Below are 23,159 nucleotides of genomic sequence, written 5' to 3' on the forward strand. Positions count from 1 at the left end.
GTCTGTAATGTGCCAAGCACTACAGGGGCACTGGATGTGCAAATAGGAGGAGGACGAGGTCCCCGCTGCCAAAGCGTTTGGAGTCTTGTGAAGGAGATAGACATGACTGTAACATGGTGCATGTGTTGTGATAAAAACCTGCTCATGTTAAAACGGAGACACGAAGGAGGAGAGCGGCAACTCTACCTGGGAGAGGAGAGGCCCCAAAAAGTTCCCCAGGGAAGATGTTTTCAGGCTGTCGGTCCATGTGGAGGCATGAAGAGGCCTCGTGTTCCTGGCTTGTAGCATTCATGAGGCTTGACTGGACCAAGGGGTATTGCGAGGGGCCAAGAGGCCAAAGGGAGTCCCTCTGAAGCTTGGACTTCATTCCAGGAAGGAAGGTTTGAAGCAAGCAGTGATCCAGTCAGTTTGCATTCTAGAAAGATCCACCTGGTAGCACTGCTGAGGGGAGAGTGGGCAACTGTGCCACCCTAGAGATGGCCAGGGCCTAGGCCAAGACCCTAGCAATGGGGCCGAGGGGCATCGATGTGACAAACACCCCAGAGGTTCAGGGGCTGGGTCTCGGAGGCAGATCAGATGTGGGGAGGATGAAGGCCACAGGATCACCAGCTTCTGACCAGGGTGACTAGGTGCTCTGATGGGGAGTGTAGATCTCTGCACTGGTCCCCTGCCTCCAGTTTCACCCCTCCATGCCCTTCAGGCTGCTCCCAGAGTGCACTTCCTGGCATGTAAAGTTCACTAGCGTGTAAGGTGACCAGCTCTTCCCCAACAAAGTACATAGACACTTGCCTCATGCACGGCACCCTTGGGCGTCGAACGCTGGGCCAGCTTCACAGTCCTGTCTCCCACCACCATCTCCTCACCTGGCCCCCGTCTGCCATGCTGTTGCCCACCACCGGGACATTTGCCCTTTCTCTTCTCTCCTGCAGTGCCCCCCACGCCACTCCTGCCACCCAGCCAACCCAGTCCACTCCTGCTCCTCCTTCACGACTCCCCCTGCCCCGTGCGAGGGGAAGTAGTCCCTTCTCTGAGCTGTCTCCTACCACCAATGTGCCTCTGTTGGGGCCCGCAGTGGCTTCTCCTCCTCTTGACCATTAGCCCTCAGGAGGAACAAAGCAGTGTCTTGCTTGCTTCTGCATTCCTGGCACCCTACAGGCCCCGTGGCTGGCAAGGCACAGGTTCAAGTATCTGCACATCACCAGGGGGGCTTCAAGGAGTTTGGGTGCAGAGTAGGCTGTCAGTCCTCTACCCAGGGACTTTTGTAAAAATGGCTTTATTGAGATACAATTCACATCCCATACACTTCACCCCTTTTAAAATGTACAATCGATGTTTTTTAGTCTATTCCCAAGGCTTTGCAGCCATCACCGCAATCTGATTTTTGAACCAGATCTTGTCCATCTTGTCTACCCAGAAGAATCCCTGCACCCACTCCCTCCAGGCCCTGGCAACCTCCCCTGTACTTTCTGTCTCTATAGACTGTTCTGTTCTGGACATTTTGTATAAACTGAATCATATAATATGTGGCCTTTTGAGTCTGGCTTCTTAAACGTAGCATCATGTTTTCAAGTCCATTCCTGTTGTAGCAGGTAGCAATCCTTCATCCTTTTTTATGATCAAATACTATTCCATCGTACGGATTACACCGTATTTGTCTACCCATCCATCGGCTGATAGACATTTGGGTTGCTTCCATCTTTGGGCTGTTACGCGTCATGCTGCTATGAGCATTTTTGTGTGAATGTATGCTTTCATTCTCCCGGGTCTGTGCCTACTAGTGGAAATGCAGGGTCCTATGGCGACTACGTGCAACATTTTGAGGAACTATAAACCCGTTTCCCAAAGCAGCTGCCCCATGTTGCCTTCCTACCAGCAAATGTGTACGGGTCCCAGTTTCTCCACATCCTCACTGACACCTTTCCTGTCTGGCTTTTTGATTGCAGCCATCCTTGTGGACGTGAGGCGTGTCTCACTGTAGTTTTCATTTGCATTTCCCTGATGACTAATGATGTTGAGCAGCTTTTCATGTGCTCATTGGCCATTTGTATACCTTGTTTGAAGAAATGTCTGCTCAGATGCTTTGCCCACCGTTTAATCGGGCCATTTGTCTTTTCATTGTTAAGTGGTAGGGGTTCTTTGTAGATTGTGGATACCAGTTCCATCCGGGGGCCTTTCTGTATGCTGTGCTCAGTCACCTGGAGGGAACAAGGGGCACACTGAGAAGAGGAGCCATGGAGTCACTGCCGGCCGTGCAGGCCACCCCATAAAGCTCACTTTTTTGGGATTTCTTTCAGCTGAGTGTGGAGGGACAGTGAAAGGAGAGATGTCGGGGCAGGTGCTGTCACCCGGGTATCCAGCTCCCTACGAACACAATCTCAACTGCATCTGGACCATCGAGGCTGACGCTGGTTGCACCATTGGGTAAGTGTCAAGGCTGGCAAAGTCACCGTTGCTGGCCGTTCAGGAGCGTTGTCACCACCATCGTCGTGGGGCCACTCAGCTAGTGGCTGGCCCTGCCCACCTCACCTGGAGGCCCTTGGGATCAGCAGTGGTCGCTGGGACCCCAGCCTCGGGCTGGAGTCAGTGGAAAACCGGGAGAGGCCAGTCTCAGCCTCACAGGGCTGCCATCCAAGTTCAGACACCTCTCTGGCCTCAATGACACAGTCACAACAGAGTAACTGAGGGCAGAGCCGGAGGTCGTACGGACCCCAGCAGTAATCCCAGCCCTGCCACCCGCTGTTTGCAGGACTCTGGGCACGGCCCTTATTTGCTATTACAGAAGCAGCATCTCAGAGTAAAGCACTTAAATGGGACGGCATGTGCAATGCGGCCAGCATCGTACTGGGAACATAGTATCTAGGAACGCTTCTGTGGTTGTTTCTCGACCAGTAGTGTCAGCTCAGAGCGGTATGATCCCAGATTGTTCCCTGTTCTCAGTCTGAGTGTAATCTGTAAAGTGAGGGCAAAAATGCTGGTGTTTGAGGGTTGCGGAGGGAGTGATTACAAAAGCCCAGCAGTGGTCCGATACTTCATACACACTCCCTCAAAATATAACTTGCTTTCCATACGAGCATCTGACCAGCAGGATTTATTTATGGGAGTTCCAAAAAGTCAGAGAAGAAAGGAACGTCACCATTTACCCAGCACAGGGCCTGGCACACCTGTCATCTTACTAGTTCTTCACTAAAGTAAGTCCTAGTAGTAAATAGACATTGTTCTCAGTCCCATTTTATAGATGAGAACACTGAGATCCCAAGGGAACACATAGTGTGTCTCAGTTCACACGGTGAGTCCCACAGAAAGCTGGGACTTGAACCCAGGTTTTTCTGAATCTTCGCACTGTTCACACTGGCAAAGCTGGGCCTTGCTTGACCTGGGGTTCAGATGAGCTGTGAGGAAAGGAGCAGGTTGGGGTGGCAGGATGAGCAGAGGTCTGGAAGGAGGCTCGAAAAGGCAACTGGAGAGGAGACAGAATCTGGCTGGAGAGGGGGAGGCGTGTGGACAAGGAATGGGAGGTAGAGAGATTTGAAGTACAGCGTGGTCATGGAAGATCTTAAATGCCAGCAGACAAGAGGGAGCCATGGAAGGTTCTTGAGCAGGGGTTGTCCCACCAGGGTCGTTTACAGTGAAGAGAACTCATGGGAAGAAAACCAGTCAGGAGTCTATCACAGTGACCCAGGAATGAAATGTTGAGGACTTGCGATGGTGGGGAGCCAAGGCGAGGAGAAGTGTAGCTAGAGAAGATTCTGCCCTAGAGAGTTTTCAGTCAAAGGGAATTGACGGAATGGATACGTTGCCTCAAGAGATATAGACATTTGTGTATTTGCTGATGTACGGGTCCTTGGACTCAGTTCAGTTACAATTAAATGCATTAAGTGCTTGCCATGTGCACGTTTTTGAGCTAAGCCCTGTGCAAAATGAGGTCAGCAGAGCTCTTAGGGGTTTTGCACTAGTAGGGGGATAAGTTAAATATACAAATTCATCCTGCACACTGCTGCTGGAATAAGCTTCTGGAAGCACACCTGACCAGCTCACCTGCTAATTGGAAACCTTCCATGACACCCATGCTCACAGAAGCTAAACACTTTATCCCGGTTTTCAAGGCCCTCGTGACCTAAACCTACCTGCCCAACTTTATTTCCCACCTCTTCCGTCTAGTGCCACTCCAGCAGAGCTGAGCAACTGGCGACTCCTGTGCATATCCACGCTCACGGCCTCGCTCTCTGCCTCTGTTTCCACTCGGCCCTCCCTGCAGTGCCCTCCTCCCTCCAAAGGCTTAAGTCTGAAATTCCCACCCCTCAAAGTCAAGTGCATGTGTCAGTTCACCCAGGAAGTCTTCCGATCCCCTCTCTTGGACTCCTAGGAGTCATGTCCCCCTCTTCTGAACTCCCATTGACCATGACCTGCATTTCCCTTTTGACACTGACCACTCTCATCCTCACTTTCTGCTCCTGCCTTACCTGCCCGGCCAGAGCCGGGGTCTCTGCCCGATTCATTTCTGCAAGTCTCCCGGCTCTCAGCACGGTGCCCCTAGCACCTGGCTCCACAAGTGTCCAGTAATGAATGAATGAATGAATGAATGAATGAATGAATGAATGAATGAAGCAGGACTCGGGTCCAAAAGGGGATTATATGACTAGGAGATCCATGATAGTCCCTCAGTTAGTGTTAAGTGAGCAATAAGTGAATCAGGAGCATAATGACTCCTTCTTGGTAATGTGCATATATGCATATCAGGAGGTTTTCCTGCTTCCCTGCCTTGGAGCTTCTCTCACTCACTCATTCATTGATTCATGTAACAACCACCTGTCTGTTTAACACATGGCATTGTCTGGGCGAGGTGCTGGTGTCACATACGGGATCGAGACTCGGGCACCATTGGCAAAGGGGAGACGTGTGCATACACACAAGGAAGCGGAGGAATAGGGAGGGGTGGGGAGCAAAAGTAGAACAGAAGACCAGAGATGCTGTCCTGAAAAAGGTGACACAAGAGCTGAAGGATGGAGAGGAAGTTGCCAGATAGCCGGGGAGGAAGGTTGGCGGGAAAGGACGTGACAGGGTGTGGTCAGGCACGAGGCCCAGGGCATCAGCTGCGATTTAGTAGTAAGGGGCAGTGGCGGGAGGTAAAGTTGTTGGAGCGGGCTGCAGCCTGAGGGTCAGGGTCAAGGACTTGAAGCCCATGACACTGGGTTTGAACCCGTCCTGGCAGCCTCATGGAGAATGGGGTAGCCTGGGACAGGGAGCCCAGGGAGGAGGCTATCCCAGATCGTAGTTGGGATGAGGAGCCAGAACCCTGGCTGTGGCAGTAAAAGTGGAGAAGAAAGGACAAATTCAGGAAACACTGAAGTGGTCACACCAGCTGGTCTCACTCTCCTCAATAAATAGGGAAAGTGCCATTTCTTCTGTTTCCCTGGGTTTTGCTGCATAGCACACAATATGTAACATACGCAGAGAAGTTGACAGAACAGCGCACGAGCACCTGCACACCTACCACCTAGACTCAGCCATTATGAGTATTTGCCATATTTGCATTCTCTCTCTCTCTCTCTCTCTCTCTCTCTCTCTCTCTTTTTCCTATTTCCTTCTTGCTGAATCACTCAAGAGTACATTGTGGACATCGTGGTCCTTCAGTCCTCAATACTTGGGCAAGCATCTTCTGAAGCAGAGGATGTGCTCCCGCACAACAGAGTGACGTTAGCATACCCAAGACAGGCAGCATCACCCCGGGAGGGAAGTTTTAAAACAAGGGCCAGAGGAGAGCAGAGGGATCTAGGAGCAGCTGGCAGGCGAACATGAGAAATCGATGATCGGATTTCTGGGCAGGGTTGAGGACCATTATCACTTATGGGAACGGTGAGCATGGGGTGAGCCGGAGGGAGCCAGGAGGACCTCTTCATGGCCCTCAGGAAGAGAAGATCAAGACAGGGCCACCAACTGTCCTCTGCAAGGGGACATAGCAAGGACTGTAAAGTCATGGGGCCTGCTGAATGTGTGTGCGAGGCCCCCACGATGGGGAACAGTAGGGAGAAGGTGAAGGTAGCCTCAGTCCTCCCTCCGGAAGGCTTCTGGCAGCCTCACAGCCTTCAAGGAGCTGATGCCAGGGGAGCAGAGGGGGGCTTCCAGCTACACTGAGCTACAGCTTGATCCTGAATGAACAGCAAAACTCCTGGGATGGAGAGGAGCCACAGGACACCTTTCCCTTTCTCATTCAGTCCCCCAGCCCAGCTGGCCTTTCCGGACAGTGTGTGTGGTCCACACACACATCTATGTTCATGCCTGTTCTCTTTCTCCTCTCTCCCTCCTTGTCCTTCCTTCCCTCTTTCTCTCTCTCCCTCTCCTCCTCCCCTTCAGTACCCCCCAAACCCCTCATTTGAATAACCAGCAGCAAAGTTAAGGGAATTCATGATTAGACCTAATTAAGACAAACACAAAAAAGCCCCTTTTGTGTTTGAGTCCTTATTCAGAGTAAGATCTAGTGATTATTTTTTAAATGGGAATATTTTTATAGAATATTTCTATATTAAAAAATACACCCATTTTAAAAACTCAAAATGCAAACAATAAAGATATTTGTAGAGATCAAAAGTCCCCTTAATCTTACTCTGGTCTCCCCACACACCCCACAGAAGATAACCATTGAGATCTGTTTTTTCTCCTTGTTCTTTTAGATATTTTGACATATCCATAAAGCAGTTGCGGTAAACATGGTTTCTAAAACAAGATCATCTCTATGCATGGCTCAGCGACTTGCTTTTGATGTACTGTTTGCTTCTCCATCATCATATTATTGTGTCAATATATAGAGATCACCTCATCCTGTTTGATGGCTACAGAGGATTCTGTTATAGGCACAATCGTCATTTATTTTTCTACTCCCCTATTAATAAAGTAAATATTTTCAGTTTTTTACTCCAGTGAACATCCTTATACATGAATCTTTGAACAGTTGTCCAATTATTTCCTTAGGATGTATTCTTAGAAGGCAAATTTTAATATATGACCTCCGATTTCCCTCTCGTTCCTGCCACAATTTACACATCCGCCAAAAGCCTGCCTCCCCCCACCGAATCACTAGCTGCTGTCAACCCTGTCAGTGTCTATCAGTTTGACGGACAAAATGATATCTAATTGTCTTTGCTGCTTCCAGTTCTCAGTATATTTTTCTTTGGGAGAGTTGTTTTTTTCTTTTCTCACAGAGTACTCAACTGGGTTGATTTTTAGGTAGTCTATCATTTCAGTTTAGATTTCCTTTTAACCTGAGTATTAAATTTTTTTTTAAATGTACTACTTGACTATATATATTTCATATGATCTTTCTTGTTACTTTTACCACATTGTGCCCTTTTTGCCTTTGGAATTTTTGTCTTCTTCATGTTCCATGTACATTTGGAGAAAGTGAAAAGAGCACAGAGTTTTATATATTTCTTTTTCACCAAACGCATTATGCTTTTTTCAAACAAAACAGGTGATGCTTCTTTCTTTCTTTCTTTCATTTTTAACTCTTCCTATTGTTCGCTGATTTGATTTAATTGGCTTTGTTTTTCCCCTCGTAATTTGAAAGTTCTATATCCTATTTCTTCTTATTCTGCCAGTGATCTTGTGTTTTCATTAATTCTGTTTTCAACAGCATTTATCTCGTTCTCCTTTATTTTGGAGATCTTGTTGTTTTCATTTTTATTTTAAGGAAACGATTCCCTTTTTGTTGTTTTCAGATTGCTCCTGACAGCTTACTTTTGTCTTTTCGATGTATTATTGTCTTGCATCTCGCCGAGAACACTATTTATGTTTTGTTTTACAATGTCTGCTATTTTTTCCTGCATGTACTGCATTTTGCAGTTGGGCCATTTTGTCCGATCCGTCAGCTGGATTCCTCTGAGAAGCTACTTCTCTTTCCATCCCAGGAGTTTTGTTGTTCATTCAGGATCAAGTTGTAGCTCAGAGCTGGACTCTGGCACCAGACTGCCCACCCACCACTCTGACAAGCTGTGCAGCTTGGGAAGATCTCTAAGCAGGTGCTCCGGGCCTCTGTTCTCGTATCTGTAAAATGGTGATTTAAGATGGTACCTACCACCTAAGGCTGCTATGAGGATGAGTGAGTAAATGTATCTGAACACTCAAAACAGTGCCTGGCATGGAATTCCCAAGTGAGGAGAACTCCCTCCTGGGCTGGGTAGGTGGTTGTTCCTTTTACCCAGATGGGGCATCCCCTGAGCACAGCAGGCTGTAAGTCACCCCTGAGAGTCACAGGTGGTGGGTGCCATGCTGTCGGTGGGAGCAGGTGTCAAGCAAGCTGCCCTTTGGTGTGCCAGATGGGATAAGTTGTGGGAAAGCCCACAGGCCAGTCCATGAGCCCATTCCCAGGCGCACAGACAGGACAAGGTTTGCAGATGCCTCTCCTCACCCCGCCCCAGCCCAAACCAAGCATTGGAGGTGATCAGAGGAATCCTTGGTCAACCTCACCCCAGCAAGCCAGGCAAGGATAATCCCTTGCCAAAATTGCCCAGGAGGGACAGTGGGGGCTGCAGGGATCACGCTCAGCCCTGGGTGGGGTCCAGGCAGGAAAACGGGCCCTTCTTGGATGTGTGTGACAAGCATGGGCTGGTAGTCAGATTCTGCCCTTGAACACAGGGGGCGGCTGCAGCATTTGACATGTGCTTTTCCCCTGAGTGCCAGGAATGGGACAGGCTGGCCAGTGAACTCCATCCAGGCCTGGCAGCTAACAGCAGGAGAGCAGACAGTGAGCTGCACCCTCCATGTCACCCTTCCCTCTGTGGTCAGTACGTACAACATGGAAGTTTCATCCCCTGTGGATGAAACCTCTTCTCAATTACCAATGTTGGGTTGGAGTTTCCCCTGTTATAATCAGTGGACCAGTTCAGAGGAAAGTTGGAGATGAGAGGGAGGCAAAGCCTTCTGCTCTTGGTCCTCCCCTTTACCTAACATTTATCAAACACATACAGCATACCACATTCTTGATCAGTTATTACTGTCCCCATCTTACAGATGACACCACTGAGGCTCTGGAAGGGGGAACGTCTCACAGTTACCCAGGGACATGGGTTTCAGACCCGTTCCATCTAGGTCCAGGCTTTTCTCTTCCCTGTCTGTCATTCTGACCCCAGTTTAGTTCCATTTAACAAAACATGCATTGAACACTTTCTCTGTGTCAGAGACTATGCAGTGGGAAACACAAAAATTAGACTAAGGCCGGTCTTTGTCTTCCAGGGGCTCACATTCTATGAGGCAAATAGACAAACAGGTCCCTCCAAGACAAAGTAGATACTGTAAGTGAGTGCAAGCCAAGTTCAGTAATGGAGAAGAGAGAGGAGGCCTGCCTGCAGGCATCGAGGCAAACAGTCCAGCTGAAGGGGAAAGAGGGCAAAGTGTAGGATCTGTCCACAAAAGAGTGCTCCCTTGATGTGGCTCGGGACTTCGCGGGGGAGATGAGGTTGCATGGGTAAAGAGGGCTCTCTGCAGGACCCTGCGTGCCAAGACGAGAACTCTAAATGGATTTCTCAGTATAATGAGGAGCCATTGGAATATTTTGAAGACAGTAACGACATTCAGTTCAATTAAAATACTTGGAGCATTTACTCGGTGCTAGGCGTTCTGCCAGGTACTGAGGGTAAAAATATAAATAAGAAACAGTCTTTTCCCTTGAAAGTCTCAGTCTTATAGATAGACATTTTATCAGTTAGGAATGGAAGCCGAAAAACCGACTAAAGCTGGCTTCAACAGATGGAGGTTCACTTTTCTCTTGGAACGAGAATGCGAAGGTCCCATCCAGACCCAGGGCGGCCACTCAGGAGGCCAGCACCTTTCTTCTCACACTGCTGTCCTCAGGCCCTGTCCTCCTGCTTACCCTGCTGCATTGCAGCCTCGAAGAAGAGGGTAGAGGCCAGGGTGCAGAGCTTTCTCCTGGCGAGGGTTTGTGTATTTATTCGGGAAGAATCACCATCCTTACAGACATCTTCCTACATTTGATTAGTCAGAACTTGCCATGTACGCCTGGCTGGGAAAGTGGGAAATCAATTTTGTTTTGCTTTTACAGTTTCAGTAGTAGAGATAGATGAGAGTTTTTGGAAATGGAGTGCAGACAGACCGTCCTACAGGGTCTGCTACAGAGTCTAACGTGACATGATAAATGCGATAGTAGAAGTTATGTGTGAAACACAACCAAAGAGCATCTGCAAGGATGGTTCCTAATTCCAGGTGGCGGTGGGGGGGCAGCGTGTTCCGGAGAAGAGGTGCTATGCTAACTGCACTTGAAAGCACAGGAGTAGTTCACCGTGCAGGGTGGCGGTCAGGGCCTTGCAGGCATGTGGAAGGGAGGAAGAGGGGAATGTACGCAGCTGCTTCTGGAAGAACCCATTTTCTGGTGTGATGCGATGATATCTCCATTTCTAAAAGGAGATCATTGGTGGCAATGCAGAGGAGAAATTGGCTGGGAAACCAGGGAAGGAGTCTAGGTTAACTGAGGGGTCCTGATTATATTCAGAAGATCTGAGCCTTGTTTCTGAGTACAGATCTGGCTGGGCTGGAGAGCTGTGTGTGACTGGCTACGTGAAGTGGAAAGGAGGAAGGGAGAAGACACGGTCTCTTCCAGATGTGACTTTCCTAGAGAGCTCTGAGGCCCATGGAGGCTGGAAAACTTGTTCTGGAAGCTTTGATTTCCACTCCTAATGCTCATATTTGGCTAATGGTCCTGGTTTGTTGATTTTTAACTGTAGGGATACTTTTTAATGATTAATGCAAAGGGTGACCTGGAAGCTCCCTTCTTGGCCGTTGGTCACAAAGCAGTAGGATTACCAAGAGATGGAGGGCTGCAGTTTTGATGTACCAGAACCCCTGCCCAGTGGAGCTTGTCTTCCTGGGAGGAGCCTGGACCAGACAAAACATCTGGCTGCAACTGAGACCTGGAGTCCTGGGCTGCAGTTTCCCATCAATCACGGGGCTGCCAGCCCCCACTGTGGTCAGCGTCGCTTCCCTTCAACAGCAAGTGGGCAGCTGGCCCAGAGGAGACAGAAGGCACCAGAAGCGAAGCTTCTGTTTGTAGCTCTTGCCAGGAATCGCAGCCGCAGGTTTAGCAGCTTCCAGAAGGTTTGTTTTTGAGCAGTGACAGCGAGTTAAACCTTAAACAGAGAAGGTCCGTGTACTTGCACTGCAAGAGCTGACCTCCTGCAGGAACTGAGTAGATAAGCACATACACAGCAGGGCATCCCTTTGTCAGACTTAAGGTTTCAATGAATTGGGAAATCATCAAAAGGAGCTCAGAAGTTTTTTGAAGGAGAGGATGTGGATCACCCCGTAGATGTCAGTGTTTAAGAGTGGTGGTGGTCTCTGGCAATTTAGTTTTCATGGATCACCTCTAGAAAAAGAATACAAATTACTTCAAATCGTCCAAGAATAATAACCCGGCTACACTGGATAGTCGAATTGGCCAGCACACATGAAATTGACTGCCAATTTACCATCCCAAAAATGGATTCCAGTATTTCTTAGAGGGGGATTCCATTCATTCGATGCAGACCTGCATTCCTGGCCACGCTGGACCTTTAGAGAGCTCACCCTCTCAAAAGATTAAGTAAACAAGCAAAAAGGAAATAAAAGAAAATCGTGCGATGCCATTTAACACACACTGTTCTTAAAAAAGAGGGAATCATTTCCCTAAAGGAATAGGAAGATATTCTCTGAAAAGATTGTATTATAGTAAATAAAAGAAAATGTAAATGGATAGATGGATACTGTTCTCATTTAAATATAAGAAATAGGGATGATTGGTAGCAGACGGATGGATGATGGAATGGGGGAGGGGAGATCCTGAGATAGAGCGACCATGATAGCAGCGAGTGAAGAATGAAAAGCTAACGACACAGTAGCCAAAATCTACAAGATCGGTACTTGCCTTGTAAGAAATAAAAGCACTGAAGAAGGAGACAAGCTGGAGGGTCTATCTGAGACAGCAGAGAAAAAGTGAGAGGGTGTGGAAATAATGAAAGAGAAGTTACCCAATGTGGAAGACTGAGGACCAACCAGGCAGCACAGATGGAGAAAAGTATAAGAATAAAATCCTAACTGTGAGCAGACTCCTCTGAGAAGAGGCAGAGGGATACATTGGAGCTAAAGCCTCGTTGGTGAATTGAACGGACTCACTGAGTTCTAGCCAAAATGAATTAGATACAACTTGATGAAAAATGGATCAGTTCCAAGGATAATAAAAGATCCCTGCAAGCTTTTGGCAAAACACACTCACACAGGTAAGCACACAACCAGTCCTCCTCAAATAAAACAGCCATTTACGAAAAACCACCACCACACCGAATCCAATCCTCCTAAAATCTCTCCTTCACATCAAAGGCCGATACCAGCGGTGTTGTGAGACCCAAGAATCCTTGATTCAGCCAGGATATAATATGCACAAAGCCACAGAAAATTGCCACTGGGGCTGCTTGAAAAACTTGCAAAGACATTGTAGTAGGCTGAATGATGGCCCCCAAAGACATCAGGTTTTAATGACCGAGCCTGTAAACATTAGCTTATTTGGAAAAAGGATCTTTGCAGCTGTGATTAAATCAAGGCTCTTGAGATGAGGAGATTATCCTGGATTCTCTGGGTGGGCCCTAAATGCAGTCACATGAATCCTTATAAGAGGCAAGCAGAGGGAGGTTTTAGACACGTAGAGGTGAAGTTACAGAGATTGGAGTGATGCAGGAGCAGGCTAAGGCATGCCAGCAGCCGCCAGGGACAGAGGGAAGAGTGCCTGTGCAATGATGATGCTAACGGCCATGGATCTTTACACAACAGATAAGCTACCAAGAAAATGTAGAATGAAATCTGTCATAAATACAAGAAATTGACAGTCATAGAAGGACTTTAACACATCTTAGTCAAGTAAAAGGAAAAAAATGTCGTACACCTGAAACAAATATAACACTGTATATTAGTCACACTTCAATAAAAATGAAGAGAACAAAAATAGAATTTGTTTTAGATGATTTTGCCATTTATTGATTCTTGCACTATGTAACAGGCTCAGTGCCAGGTATTTTATATGTGATTTCACTTACAATAATCCTCTCAGCAACACTGCTGGATGGATGCCATTCGACAGAGAAGTAAACTGAGGCTCCACAAGGTCACCTGATGAGCTCTCACAGAACTGAATTTGAAGATGTGTCTTTGACTCCATAGCCACTGTTTTTCCCTCTGGGTTATGCAGCCTCTTCGCAAGGCATGAACCTTTCATTTCATGGACAACGTTTCTTCCGAGAAGAATAAAGGCATGTCTGTCCCTCACAGAATCCCTGACACCTCCAGGGCAGGTTCCGGCTAATGACAGGCAGTCACACAGCCTTCATTTACAAGGTGCCTATGACGAGCAGGAAACCGGTCCAAGGTCACAGGCAAGGAAGGCTGAAACACAAGGCAGTAGCCTAAGTCCTGCGTTCGTACGCTGCCCCAGCCTCCCAGAACGCCATCACCGCGGCCACTGCAGTGACCCGAAGCTCAGGTTTATTCTCTCCCTCGTGGAAGTAACAAAAGAATCTTTTTTCTGTCTATCAAATACGGCTGGCCCCAGGAAAGAAGAGCCTCTCATTTTGCTCTAGATGCCAATGCTTACTTTGGGCTTTGGTCTGTCTTCTCCAGTTTTGCTCTTTGGATGGCAGGACGCTTTAATTATTATTGTCTGCTATTATGATCATGGTTTAATTGTTGGTTTGCAGCTCCGTGGCTCAGAAGGGGACATTTTATAAAACAAGTATTATTTTCTTATTGTCATTTCCAGTGTCACTGAGGATAATTTAGGCTGCATTCTCATTTGAGGGCAGGACTGATTTCTGACCCTCTTCCCCCTGCAGCAGCTGTTCGTTCGCGGGCCATTTTCCCCTGATATAAAGATCCACTGTTAGGACTCGGGTGTGTGCACCATCCGTTGTGTTCGTGGGGGTGGTGACAGTTGCTCGGGAGGACGTAAGGCCCTTTCACATTCTGGGTCCCAATCAGAACTCTGCAAGTGAAATCAACATGGCAAGATGCTATGGATTTTTTTTCTTGTTTTTGTGTATCTTTCTAATGTGCAATGGACCAGATGAGCCACCTGTAAGCAGTGGGGTGGGCAGAATCCAAAAAGCACCCAACATGTCCAAATTCCCTTGGGACTGAGGAGACTGAGGACCAGATCCCAGAAGCAGGTTTTGCCTGGGGACAGCTCTTGAGAGGCATGGGCACCTGCCACGAGAATCTCATGTTCCCCTGGCTTTTTACATTGAGACTCTGGTGGAAAATCTCTTCGTGTCATTGAAGCGGAGTGCCATGAGCCCTGCTCCCTTACCAGCAAAGTCTGGCGGAGTCTCGGTGGCGGGCTGGTAGGAAGAGGTAAGGGAGCAAGGGCCCGGTGGGAGTGCCCTCCCCGGGGCAGCACCTGCTACCCGGAGACTGTGAAGAAAGGTGGGACTCTGAAGAAACACCACGAGAGAAAGGTGTGTGGAGATCCCGGAACAGGGCCAGCCCCACAACCCAGGGTGCCCTGCGGTCGAAGCAGGTGGCAGTCAGCTGAGCAATGAAGACCCAGACCCCAAGAGAGCAGAGTTTCAGGACACTCCCCAGGGGAGCGGGAGAGAGAACCAGAGACCAGTGGGGCTGAGGAGCTGAGCGGCATATTGGTCACCGTGAGCGCCCATGTTACACCCCAGGCAAACCAGACACCAGACTTAAGACACTGAGACCAACTCCAGCCCCTCCTTTGGTGGGAACTGGTCCTCCCACCCCTGCCCCCAGGCCTGCCCGGTCACCACGGAAACTGCTATGGCTAGGATCACAGAGGCCACACCTTTGCCTTCTCCACAGCAGCTTGGGCGTTATTGCCATCCCTCTGAGTCTCTCTCCTCTCTTGACTTCTGGGGCTGCCCCTTTTCCTGCTTTTCCTTCTACCTCTTAGTCTTAGTCTCCATGAGCTTTTCTTCCCCTCTGCTCCCTAAAGCCAGAGGATTTCAGTTGCCTCTTGCCATGTGGCACACACTTGACAAGGAGAGTGGGTGAGTTTGGCTGAACTATGGGTGTTCCTGCCAGATGGTGAGCAGTTCATTCATTCATCAGTTCAACCAAACCAAGAGCTTAGCGTGGGCCAGGCCTGGTGCTGGGTACCAAAGATACAGAGATGAATGAGTCACAAACACAGCAGTCAGGGAACTCGGTAAGGCAGGTACGTCACTGGATGGCTCTGATGCGGCACGAGCGCATGGAGGGAGCATCTCTCCAGACTGGGGCCATGAGGCCACGGGCTCGGGGGGTGGGAGATATGGAGACGCCCGGGAAAAGTCCCCACTGGGTGTGGGATACCAGCTGGTACACGCTTGTCGGCAGTGTATGAGTTGATGGGGCCGCTGTAACAAACGGAATGACTTGAAACGAGAACAGAAACGTACTTTCTCACAGTCCAAAATCAAGGTGTCAGTATGGCAGTGCTCCCTGAAAACTAGGGAACAATCTTTGTGACTTCTGGCTTCTGGTAGTTGCCAGCCACCTTTGGCTCATAGATACATCACGCCAGTCTCTACCTCTGTGTCCATGTGGTCTTCTCCCCGCTGATCTCTCTGTTTCTCTGTAGCCCAGTCTTCCTCTCCTTTCTCTTATGAAGAATCAGCCGTTGAGTTTAGAGCCCACCCTAATCCAGTATGACCTCGTCTGAACTTGATTACATCTGCAACAATGCATTGATTTCCAATTAAGGTCACATTGACAATTCCAGTTAAGGTGACATTGATGAGCATATCTTTGTGGGGGAGAAAACTCAGCCCGCTGCAGGTGACAGGTACAGAAGTATGGGGGGTAGGTAGGAACATTCCGGGCAGAGAGAAGTCCCTAAAGCAAGAAGACAAGAAGGAAATGGGTGGAGCAGAGAGGATTGGAGGATGGCAGTTGGGGCTCCTGAAAGACCTGGTGAAGGAAAGAACAGTGTGGTTTGGAACAATCACCCTGGCCCACATAGAGAAGCTGGATTGAAAGGATGGGAGGGAGTCTGGATCCAGGAAGGCCAGTCGTACATTTTATAAGCCTCTGTATATGCTGTTCCCTCTCTTTTGATCTTCCTTTCTCTCCATCTCCTCCTGCTTCTTCCCTGTCTTCAAAATTGCTGCAAAGACACCTCCTCTTTGGAGTTTTCCTTGCTTTGCTCAGGTAGAAGACAATGTAAAAGGAAGGCCTGTGGTACCAGAGAGACATGGATTGAACACTGGCCCTGACCCTTACTAGCTGTTTGATACCCACCCCCCCACCTCCCCACCCCCACCAGCGGTCTGTGTTAAACCCCGGGGACTTCAGTCCCCCCCATCAGCAAGGTGGCAAAAGTAGCCTGCAGATCGCAGGGTTTTTATAAGGATCCAGCACATATTATTGTGAGTTTTTCAATCATCATCAGCAGCCTCCAGGGCAGAGACAGAGCGTGACGCACAACACACTTCAGCCTGACCTGTGTCGTGTCTGTGGCCCAAAGAGGCAGACACCCATGCGAGCAAGGCTTCTCTGTGAAGGGGTACCTTTCACCTCTTCCCTTCCCTTCAGTGCCTCCCCACTTGGGGACGTGGGGGGAGTGAGGTCCTCAAAACTGTTTCCAGTTTCTCTAAAGCCAGCGAAGACTGATGCTCCCTGCAGAGGAGCTGCTCAGGCAAGCCTGCCGTCTGCCTGGCCCGGAATTAGCCCCACCGATCAGAGCCTCTGATTAGCATTTTACAGACTTTGATTTCTAGAGGATGAAAACAAGTCTTCAGTAAGAGTCTTAATAAGTGTGGTCGGTTTGACAAAGGAAGTCTTGCCTGGCTCTCATCAAGGATTTCTAATACAAGGGGTCACCACAACCCTGCAGCAGCCCCCCAGCCACCTGCCCTGCACCCACTCGAGCCCCTGCCACTATTCCCATCTGGGCAGCAGGAGTGACCGTAAAATGGAAATCACATCCTGCCAGGCCTCAGTGGGAAAATCCCTCAATGAAACCGAAACTTCCCCCCCACCCCACCCCCTCTTGGGGCCCCACCCAACCTGGCCTCCACCCACCCCTCTTGGTCCCCCCATAGCCTCGGCGGCCTCTCTGTTGCTCACACCCTCCAGGCTGGCTGTCTTTGGGGGCCTTTGCACATGCTGCCCTTTACCACAGGAAGCTTCCCCCCACCTCTCGCTCAGCCCTGCTCTTCCCAGGACTGGCACCTGCGAGCCTCTCCCCTTGCTTCCGTGTCTCCTCCTTCCAGAGGGCCTCCCCCAGGAAAGCCGGTCCTCTGTCTCAGCACGCTGCTAACTTCGCCCCAAGTGCCGCCGCAGCTCGTTATCGTTTCTAGGGGTTTGTGTGTGAGGGAGTAGTGCCCATGTCCAGAAACAACTGGAAAATGACACCCTGTCTGTCCTCTTCACCATGATCTCCCCGCACCCAGCGCAGGGAGGTGTTGAAACGAATACAGTAAGAGGTCTGGCACTTCAGCCTCTGTCCTTCTGGCTGCCGAGCTGCGTTGTCTCTGCCTGCAGAGGACCTCGGGCTCCCTCTTCTCGCCTCCCCCCTGCCATTCTCTAGACCTCTTCAACGGCAAGCCTTTGACTTTTGCCTGATTATCAGATCAGCCGAGCTGAAGGCAGCGAGCTGGCATTTTTAATTCATGGTCTCAAAGATCAGCCCTTTGACCTTGTGTATGATTCCCCTGTAAACTATCGATTACTGATAGGGCCTCTCCGGCACACACCTGGCTCCGGCCACAGCCTCTTCCTTCCGGAGGCGCGGGCAGCATTATCAGGGGAAAGAGCGGGAGCACCAAAATTGAATCCGGACTATAATTATATAATGTAATTCTGGCTTGCTCTCAAACCAGCCCTTGACCTTGGGCAAGTTATTCAACCTCCCTGAACCTCCGTATTCTTGTTTTTAAAGATGGGAAGGATGCCACCTACAAAATAAAGATGCTCGTGAGGGCTAAGTGGGACCACGAGAAAGTGCTTTGTACACAGTGGTTGTTATATAAACGCTTCCTTTCATCTCCACTCCGTCTCCATATTCTCTCTTCACGGCTTCCTGCCAGACCGCTCCTCCTGGAATTTCATTCATTCATTCATGGATTCATTCACTCACTCCTTCAGTTATTCACCCTCTGGGACCTCTGGGTCTCTTAACGAAAAGGGGATGAAACCCAGACTCCTTTAACTAATTCTGGGGCCTCATTTTCTTCCCTCTCTCAGCCCAGCTCTATTGCCTATGACCTCCTGACGCCACTTGAACTCCAGCATGGGAATCACCTTTCTTCCTAGCCCCTTCACCTGCCTCCGCCTCTGGGTCTTGTCTCATATTTTTTTTAAAGATTTTATTTATTCATTTGAGATAGAGAAAGAAAGAGAAAGAGCATAAGGAGGGGGGAGAGGGAGAAGGAGGCTCTCTGCTGAGCAGGGAGCCCGATGTGGGGCTCAATCCCAGGACCCTGGGATCATGACCTGAGCCGAAGGCAGACACTTAACCAACTGAGCCACCCAGGTGCCCCTGTCTCATGTTATTAATGCAAAGAAAACACACTCCCTTTCATGCCATACAAACTTCAAGTCTCATCTCCTCCCTCCTTCCCTGAAAAGTCCAGACCCTGAGAACCTCTCTTTTCTGAGAACATGTCCAGCCACACCACCAGCTTACCTTTTGGTCTGCTCCTGTGGTTGGTGCCAATTTTGCAGTCCACCGAGTAACATGGAGAAAGCAGAGAAGGAAGGGGGCAGCTTGGCACAGCGGCGGGTAGGCATGTTTGCTCTGCTTCCTGGGGAGCTCCTTCTTCCTCTTTCCAATCAAGTGTGGGGCCCCAGGCTGCCAGTCTGCTTCCTGCTGAATGCCTGGAAGGGAAGCCCATCTGTCTTTACTCCGTCAGAAGCCCTCAAAGGGGATGCCTGCCAGGGGAACTAGAACCCACACAGCTTCTGGTGTGGAGGACCTGCACCTCTATCTGTAAAAGAGTTTGCTCAGGAAATCCAGGAGATTCACTTGAATCCTAGTAAAGCTAATCGGTAACTGAAAAGAAACACACACACATATCCAACAATAAATACGTAACTAAAAATTAAATCTGATTCAGAATGGAATAAAGAATTTAATAAGTATGCAAAAAGAAAAGCATAACAAAGAAGAAAACCATGAAACTTTACCAGTGTAACCTGAATGAAGCCCTAAATAGTTTAAGATATCTATAGTGTTCCTGGCTGGGGAGAGTAACGTGAAGGTATCAGTTTGCTCAAATGAATCAATGCTTGCGTGCAATTCCAATCAAAATATCAGTGGGACATTTTTTGGAACTTAATAACTATAAAGTTAATCTCAAAGGATAAATTTGGGAAAATAGCTAAGAAATTTTGGAGGAAAAATTTTGAAGGGGGATTTTCCCTGGCGGAATATGAAATATGAAAACAGAAGTAAGTTGCATAGGTGTGTTTGTGGTACCACAAGTAGCATCCGTAGAGACCAAGGAGGGAGCCCTGGAGCTAAGGAGGGCATCTAGAATTAGAGTCATGACCAAAATGACATTTCAAAGCCATGAGGGGAGCCTGGATTATTCAGTGACATATGTCTTCATTCCCCAGGTGTTCCTGAGCGCCATCCAAAGTGTCGGGCACATTGTAGGCACTGGGGCCGCCACAGTGAATAACGCCTGGTCCCCACTCACGAAAATTATCTTCTAGTTGGGGAGACAGGTAGTAAATGAATAAACTAAGTATGGACTGTAGTAAATTCTCAGGAGGAAGTAAACAGTATTTTGATAGTCAAAACATGGGCGGGGCTACTTTGGACAGGTGGTGGGAGAGCTGAGAGTTATTTGGAGACACAATGAACCTATAAACCTCGAAAAACAGAACTAACAAGGTCTAGAGAAATATTCAAGTTTGGCTTTTTAGTCACTGTGGGAAGAAGAAGGTTTGCCCAAGCATAACAGGACACCCAGTATCCTTTTTTTTTTTTTAAGTTCTCTCTTTTTTTAAAAAAAGCTTTTATTTATTTGAGAGAAAGAGCACAAGCAGGTGGAGCAGCAGGCAGAGGGAGAAGCAGGCTCCCCACTGAACAGGGAGCCCAACGCAGGACTCAATCCCAGGACCCCGGGATCATGCCTGAGCCAAAGGCAGCCACTAAACTGCCGGAGCCACCCAGGCACCCTGACACCAGTATCCTTAAAGGAAAAGATTAGCATATTTGTTACATCAAATGAGTAAGTCCAGGCACACCTGGGTGGCTCATTCGGTTAAGTGTCCGACTCTTGATTTTGGCTCAGGTCATCATTTCAGGGTCCTGGGAGCGAGCCCTATGTCAGGCTCTGTGCTCAGCGAGGAATATGCTTGAGGATTTCTCTCCTTCTCCCTCTGCCCCCACTTACATGCTTGCTCTCTCTATATATAAAATAGATAAATAAGTCTTTTTAAAAAATAAATAAGTCCTACACCAAAATAGACAGCATAAACAAAATTTAAAGGGCAAAAAGACACCAGATGCCAAGAAAAAATATTAGCAATATGTAAAAGAGAAATCAAAATATATAAAAAGAATAAATAAAAATTAGAATTATAGTTAATTGTAAATAGAATTTTAAAAGACAACTCAGTTAAGATGGGTAAAGGTTGTGGAGATCTATAAGTAGGCAATAAATATGTGCAAAGATGTGCAATGTAACTAAATTATCTAGAAACACCAGTGAGATTCCATCTTGGTTTAGCAGATGGGCAAGTGTTTTACTATGGAATATATTTAAACATTGTAATATCTGGTGTTGATGAGGCGAAGTTTAGAGAGAAGAGTCACACTGATACCGTTTAGTGGGAATGTAAATTGATTCTCTTAAGAGAATAATTTAGCAGCGTTTATAAAAGATTTTTAAGTGCATACCCATCCCCCCAAAAAAATTCTTCCAACAGTCAACTGAAATATTAACAGATATGTTGAAAGCTATGTAAAGATGGGTATGTTCCTTGCAGTCTGGTGAGATAATGAAATAGAACAATGTCCATTTTTGTAGGACAAGAAATGAAGTATACATATTATGTCCGCGACAGTCTTAAGTGAAAAAAGTGACTTAAAATTATGTAAAATATAGTCCCATCTGGGGGGGGGGAATGCATGTGTGCACACTGAAAGAAAGTCTGGAAGGATATGCACCAAGACTAATATCAAGTGAAAAGCTTTGGAGAACAGATTTGTGTGTGTAAGAAAGAGATTTTTTTTAAAAAGTCAGTACATCTACATATTGTGTCTTTTTCTGCCATGAGCATGTCTTGTTTTTATAATTTAAAAAGATATTTTTTAAGGATTTTATTTTATTTATTTGGGGGGGAGAGCCAGTAGGGGGAGGGGCAGAGGGCGAGAGAGAAGCAGACTCCCCGCTGAGCCGGAGCCAGCCACTGTGGGGCTCCACCCCAGGACCCAGAGATCGCGACCTCAGCTGAAACCAAGAGTCAGGTGCTCAACCAACTGAGCCACCCAGGCGCCCCTAAAGAGATATTTTTAAAAGGAGATAGTGATAAATGGATTGGTTTCTGGAACAGGAAAAGGGCACCAGTGGGAAAAGTGGTGAGATCCAAATGAAGCATGGAGCTGAGTCCACAGCAATGCTCCGATGCTGGTTCCTCGGTTGTGACAACAGTGGGAGAAATGGTGAGGGGTCTGCGGGAATTCTCTGTGTTAACTTCGCAACTTTTCTTGAAGTCTAAAATTGTTCCAAAATAAAAATTTGATTAGGAGAGAGAGGCTGGTAGTCAAGTGGCTTCGGCAGCCAGAACTTCTTTGTCCTGGGAGAATTCGGGGTTCCTACTCAGCTATCTTGCTCTGAGAGCACCCCCCTCCACATGGAAACCCCTGCCTGGCCTCCTCACATCCCCGGGGATTATCTATGTAAACCAAGCCTGTGTGTAGCCAGTATGCCAAGTTCTGCTCCTGGAAACCAAGATGTAGGCTCACCCTTCCCCCCACCACAACTGGATCAGCCTCTCAAACCTCACAACACACCCCTTACCTTTACCCCCACGCCCCTTTTTCTAAGACTGACTTTCTTAGAGCAATTTAGGTTCAGAGTAAACTTGAGACAAAGGTGCAGAACTGTCCCATTTGCCTGCCATATGCACAGCCTCCCCATTATCAACATCCCCCACCAGGGTGGGACATTTGTTACAAGTGATGAGCCCACACTGGCACATCGTTTTTGCTCAAAGTCCATCATTTCCATGAGGGTTTACTCTGATTTGAACATTCTACAGATTTGGACAAATGTATGATAATGTGCATCCACCCTTGTATCCTAAGAGTGTTTCCACCACCCCAAAGACCCTTTGTGCTCCACTGTTCATCCCTCCCACCCATCCAGCTCCTGGCAAGCAGGGTTTTATTTTTTTTATACCATTTCCATAGTTTTGCTTTTTCCAAAATGTCATACAGGTGGAATCCTACAGTACGTGGCCTTTTCAGAATGTCTTCCGTCACTTAGTTGTATGCATTCAAGTTTCCTCTGTGTCTTTTCATGCTTTTTTAGCTCATTTCCTTTTAGCACTGAATAACATTCCATTGTCTGGATGTACCACAGTTTATCCATTCACCAGCCGAAGGACATCTTGGTGGCTTCCAAGTTTTGGCAATTATGAATACAGCTGCTATAAATATCTGTGGGCAGGTCTTTGTGTGGACCTAAGTTTTCGATTCCTTTGGATAAATACCAAGGAACATGACAGCCAGATGGTATGTTAACTTTTGTCCGAAATGGCCAAACTGGCTTCAGAAGTGGCCCTACCATTTTGCATTCCCACCAGCAGGGTGTGAGAGTTCCTGTTTCCCTCCCCGTCTGCACTTGGTGGTGTCAGTGTTCTGGATTTTGGCCATTCTCATAGGCTTGTAGTGGTATCTCATTGCTGCGTTCATTTGCATTTCCCTGATGACATAGTGGAGTGTCTTTTCATGTGCTGATTCCCCATTTGTCTATCTTTGGTGAGGTGTCTGGTAAGGTCTTTGGCCCATTTTTTAAACAGTCTTACTTGTTTTCTTATTGTTGAGTTTGGGTGGTTTTTTTTTAAGATTTTGTTTATTTATTTGAGAGAGTGAGTACAAGTAGGCAGAGCAGGAGGCAGAGGGAGAAGCAGGCTCCCCCCTGAGCAAGGAGCCGGCAGTGGAGCTCGATCCCAGG

The 23,159-nt window shown here is 48.0% G+C and overlaps 1 protein-coding gene across 1 annotated transcript in view; it reads left to right on the forward strand.

Moving 5' to 3' along the window:
* Window positions 1-23,159, forward strand: part of CSMD2 (CUB and Sushi multiple domains 2) — a 571,607-nt gene that overhangs the window by 410,161 nt on the left and 138,287 nt on the right. Inside the window, exon 25 of the mRNA XM_087858682.1 lies at window positions 2,295-2,421. Within this exon, the coding sequence (XP_087714808.1) occupies window positions 2,295-2,421 (127 nt within the window). The remainder of the gene's footprint in view (window positions 1-2,294; window positions 2,422-23,159) is intronic.

The sequence above is a fragment of the Ursus americanus genome, chromosome 33, assembly GCF_024610735.1.
Source record: "Ursus americanus isolate L20-20 chromosome 33, mUrsAme1.1.p, whole genome shotgun sequence".
Lineage (NCBI taxonomy): Eukaryota > Metazoa > Chordata > Mammalia > Carnivora > Ursidae > Ursus > Ursus americanus.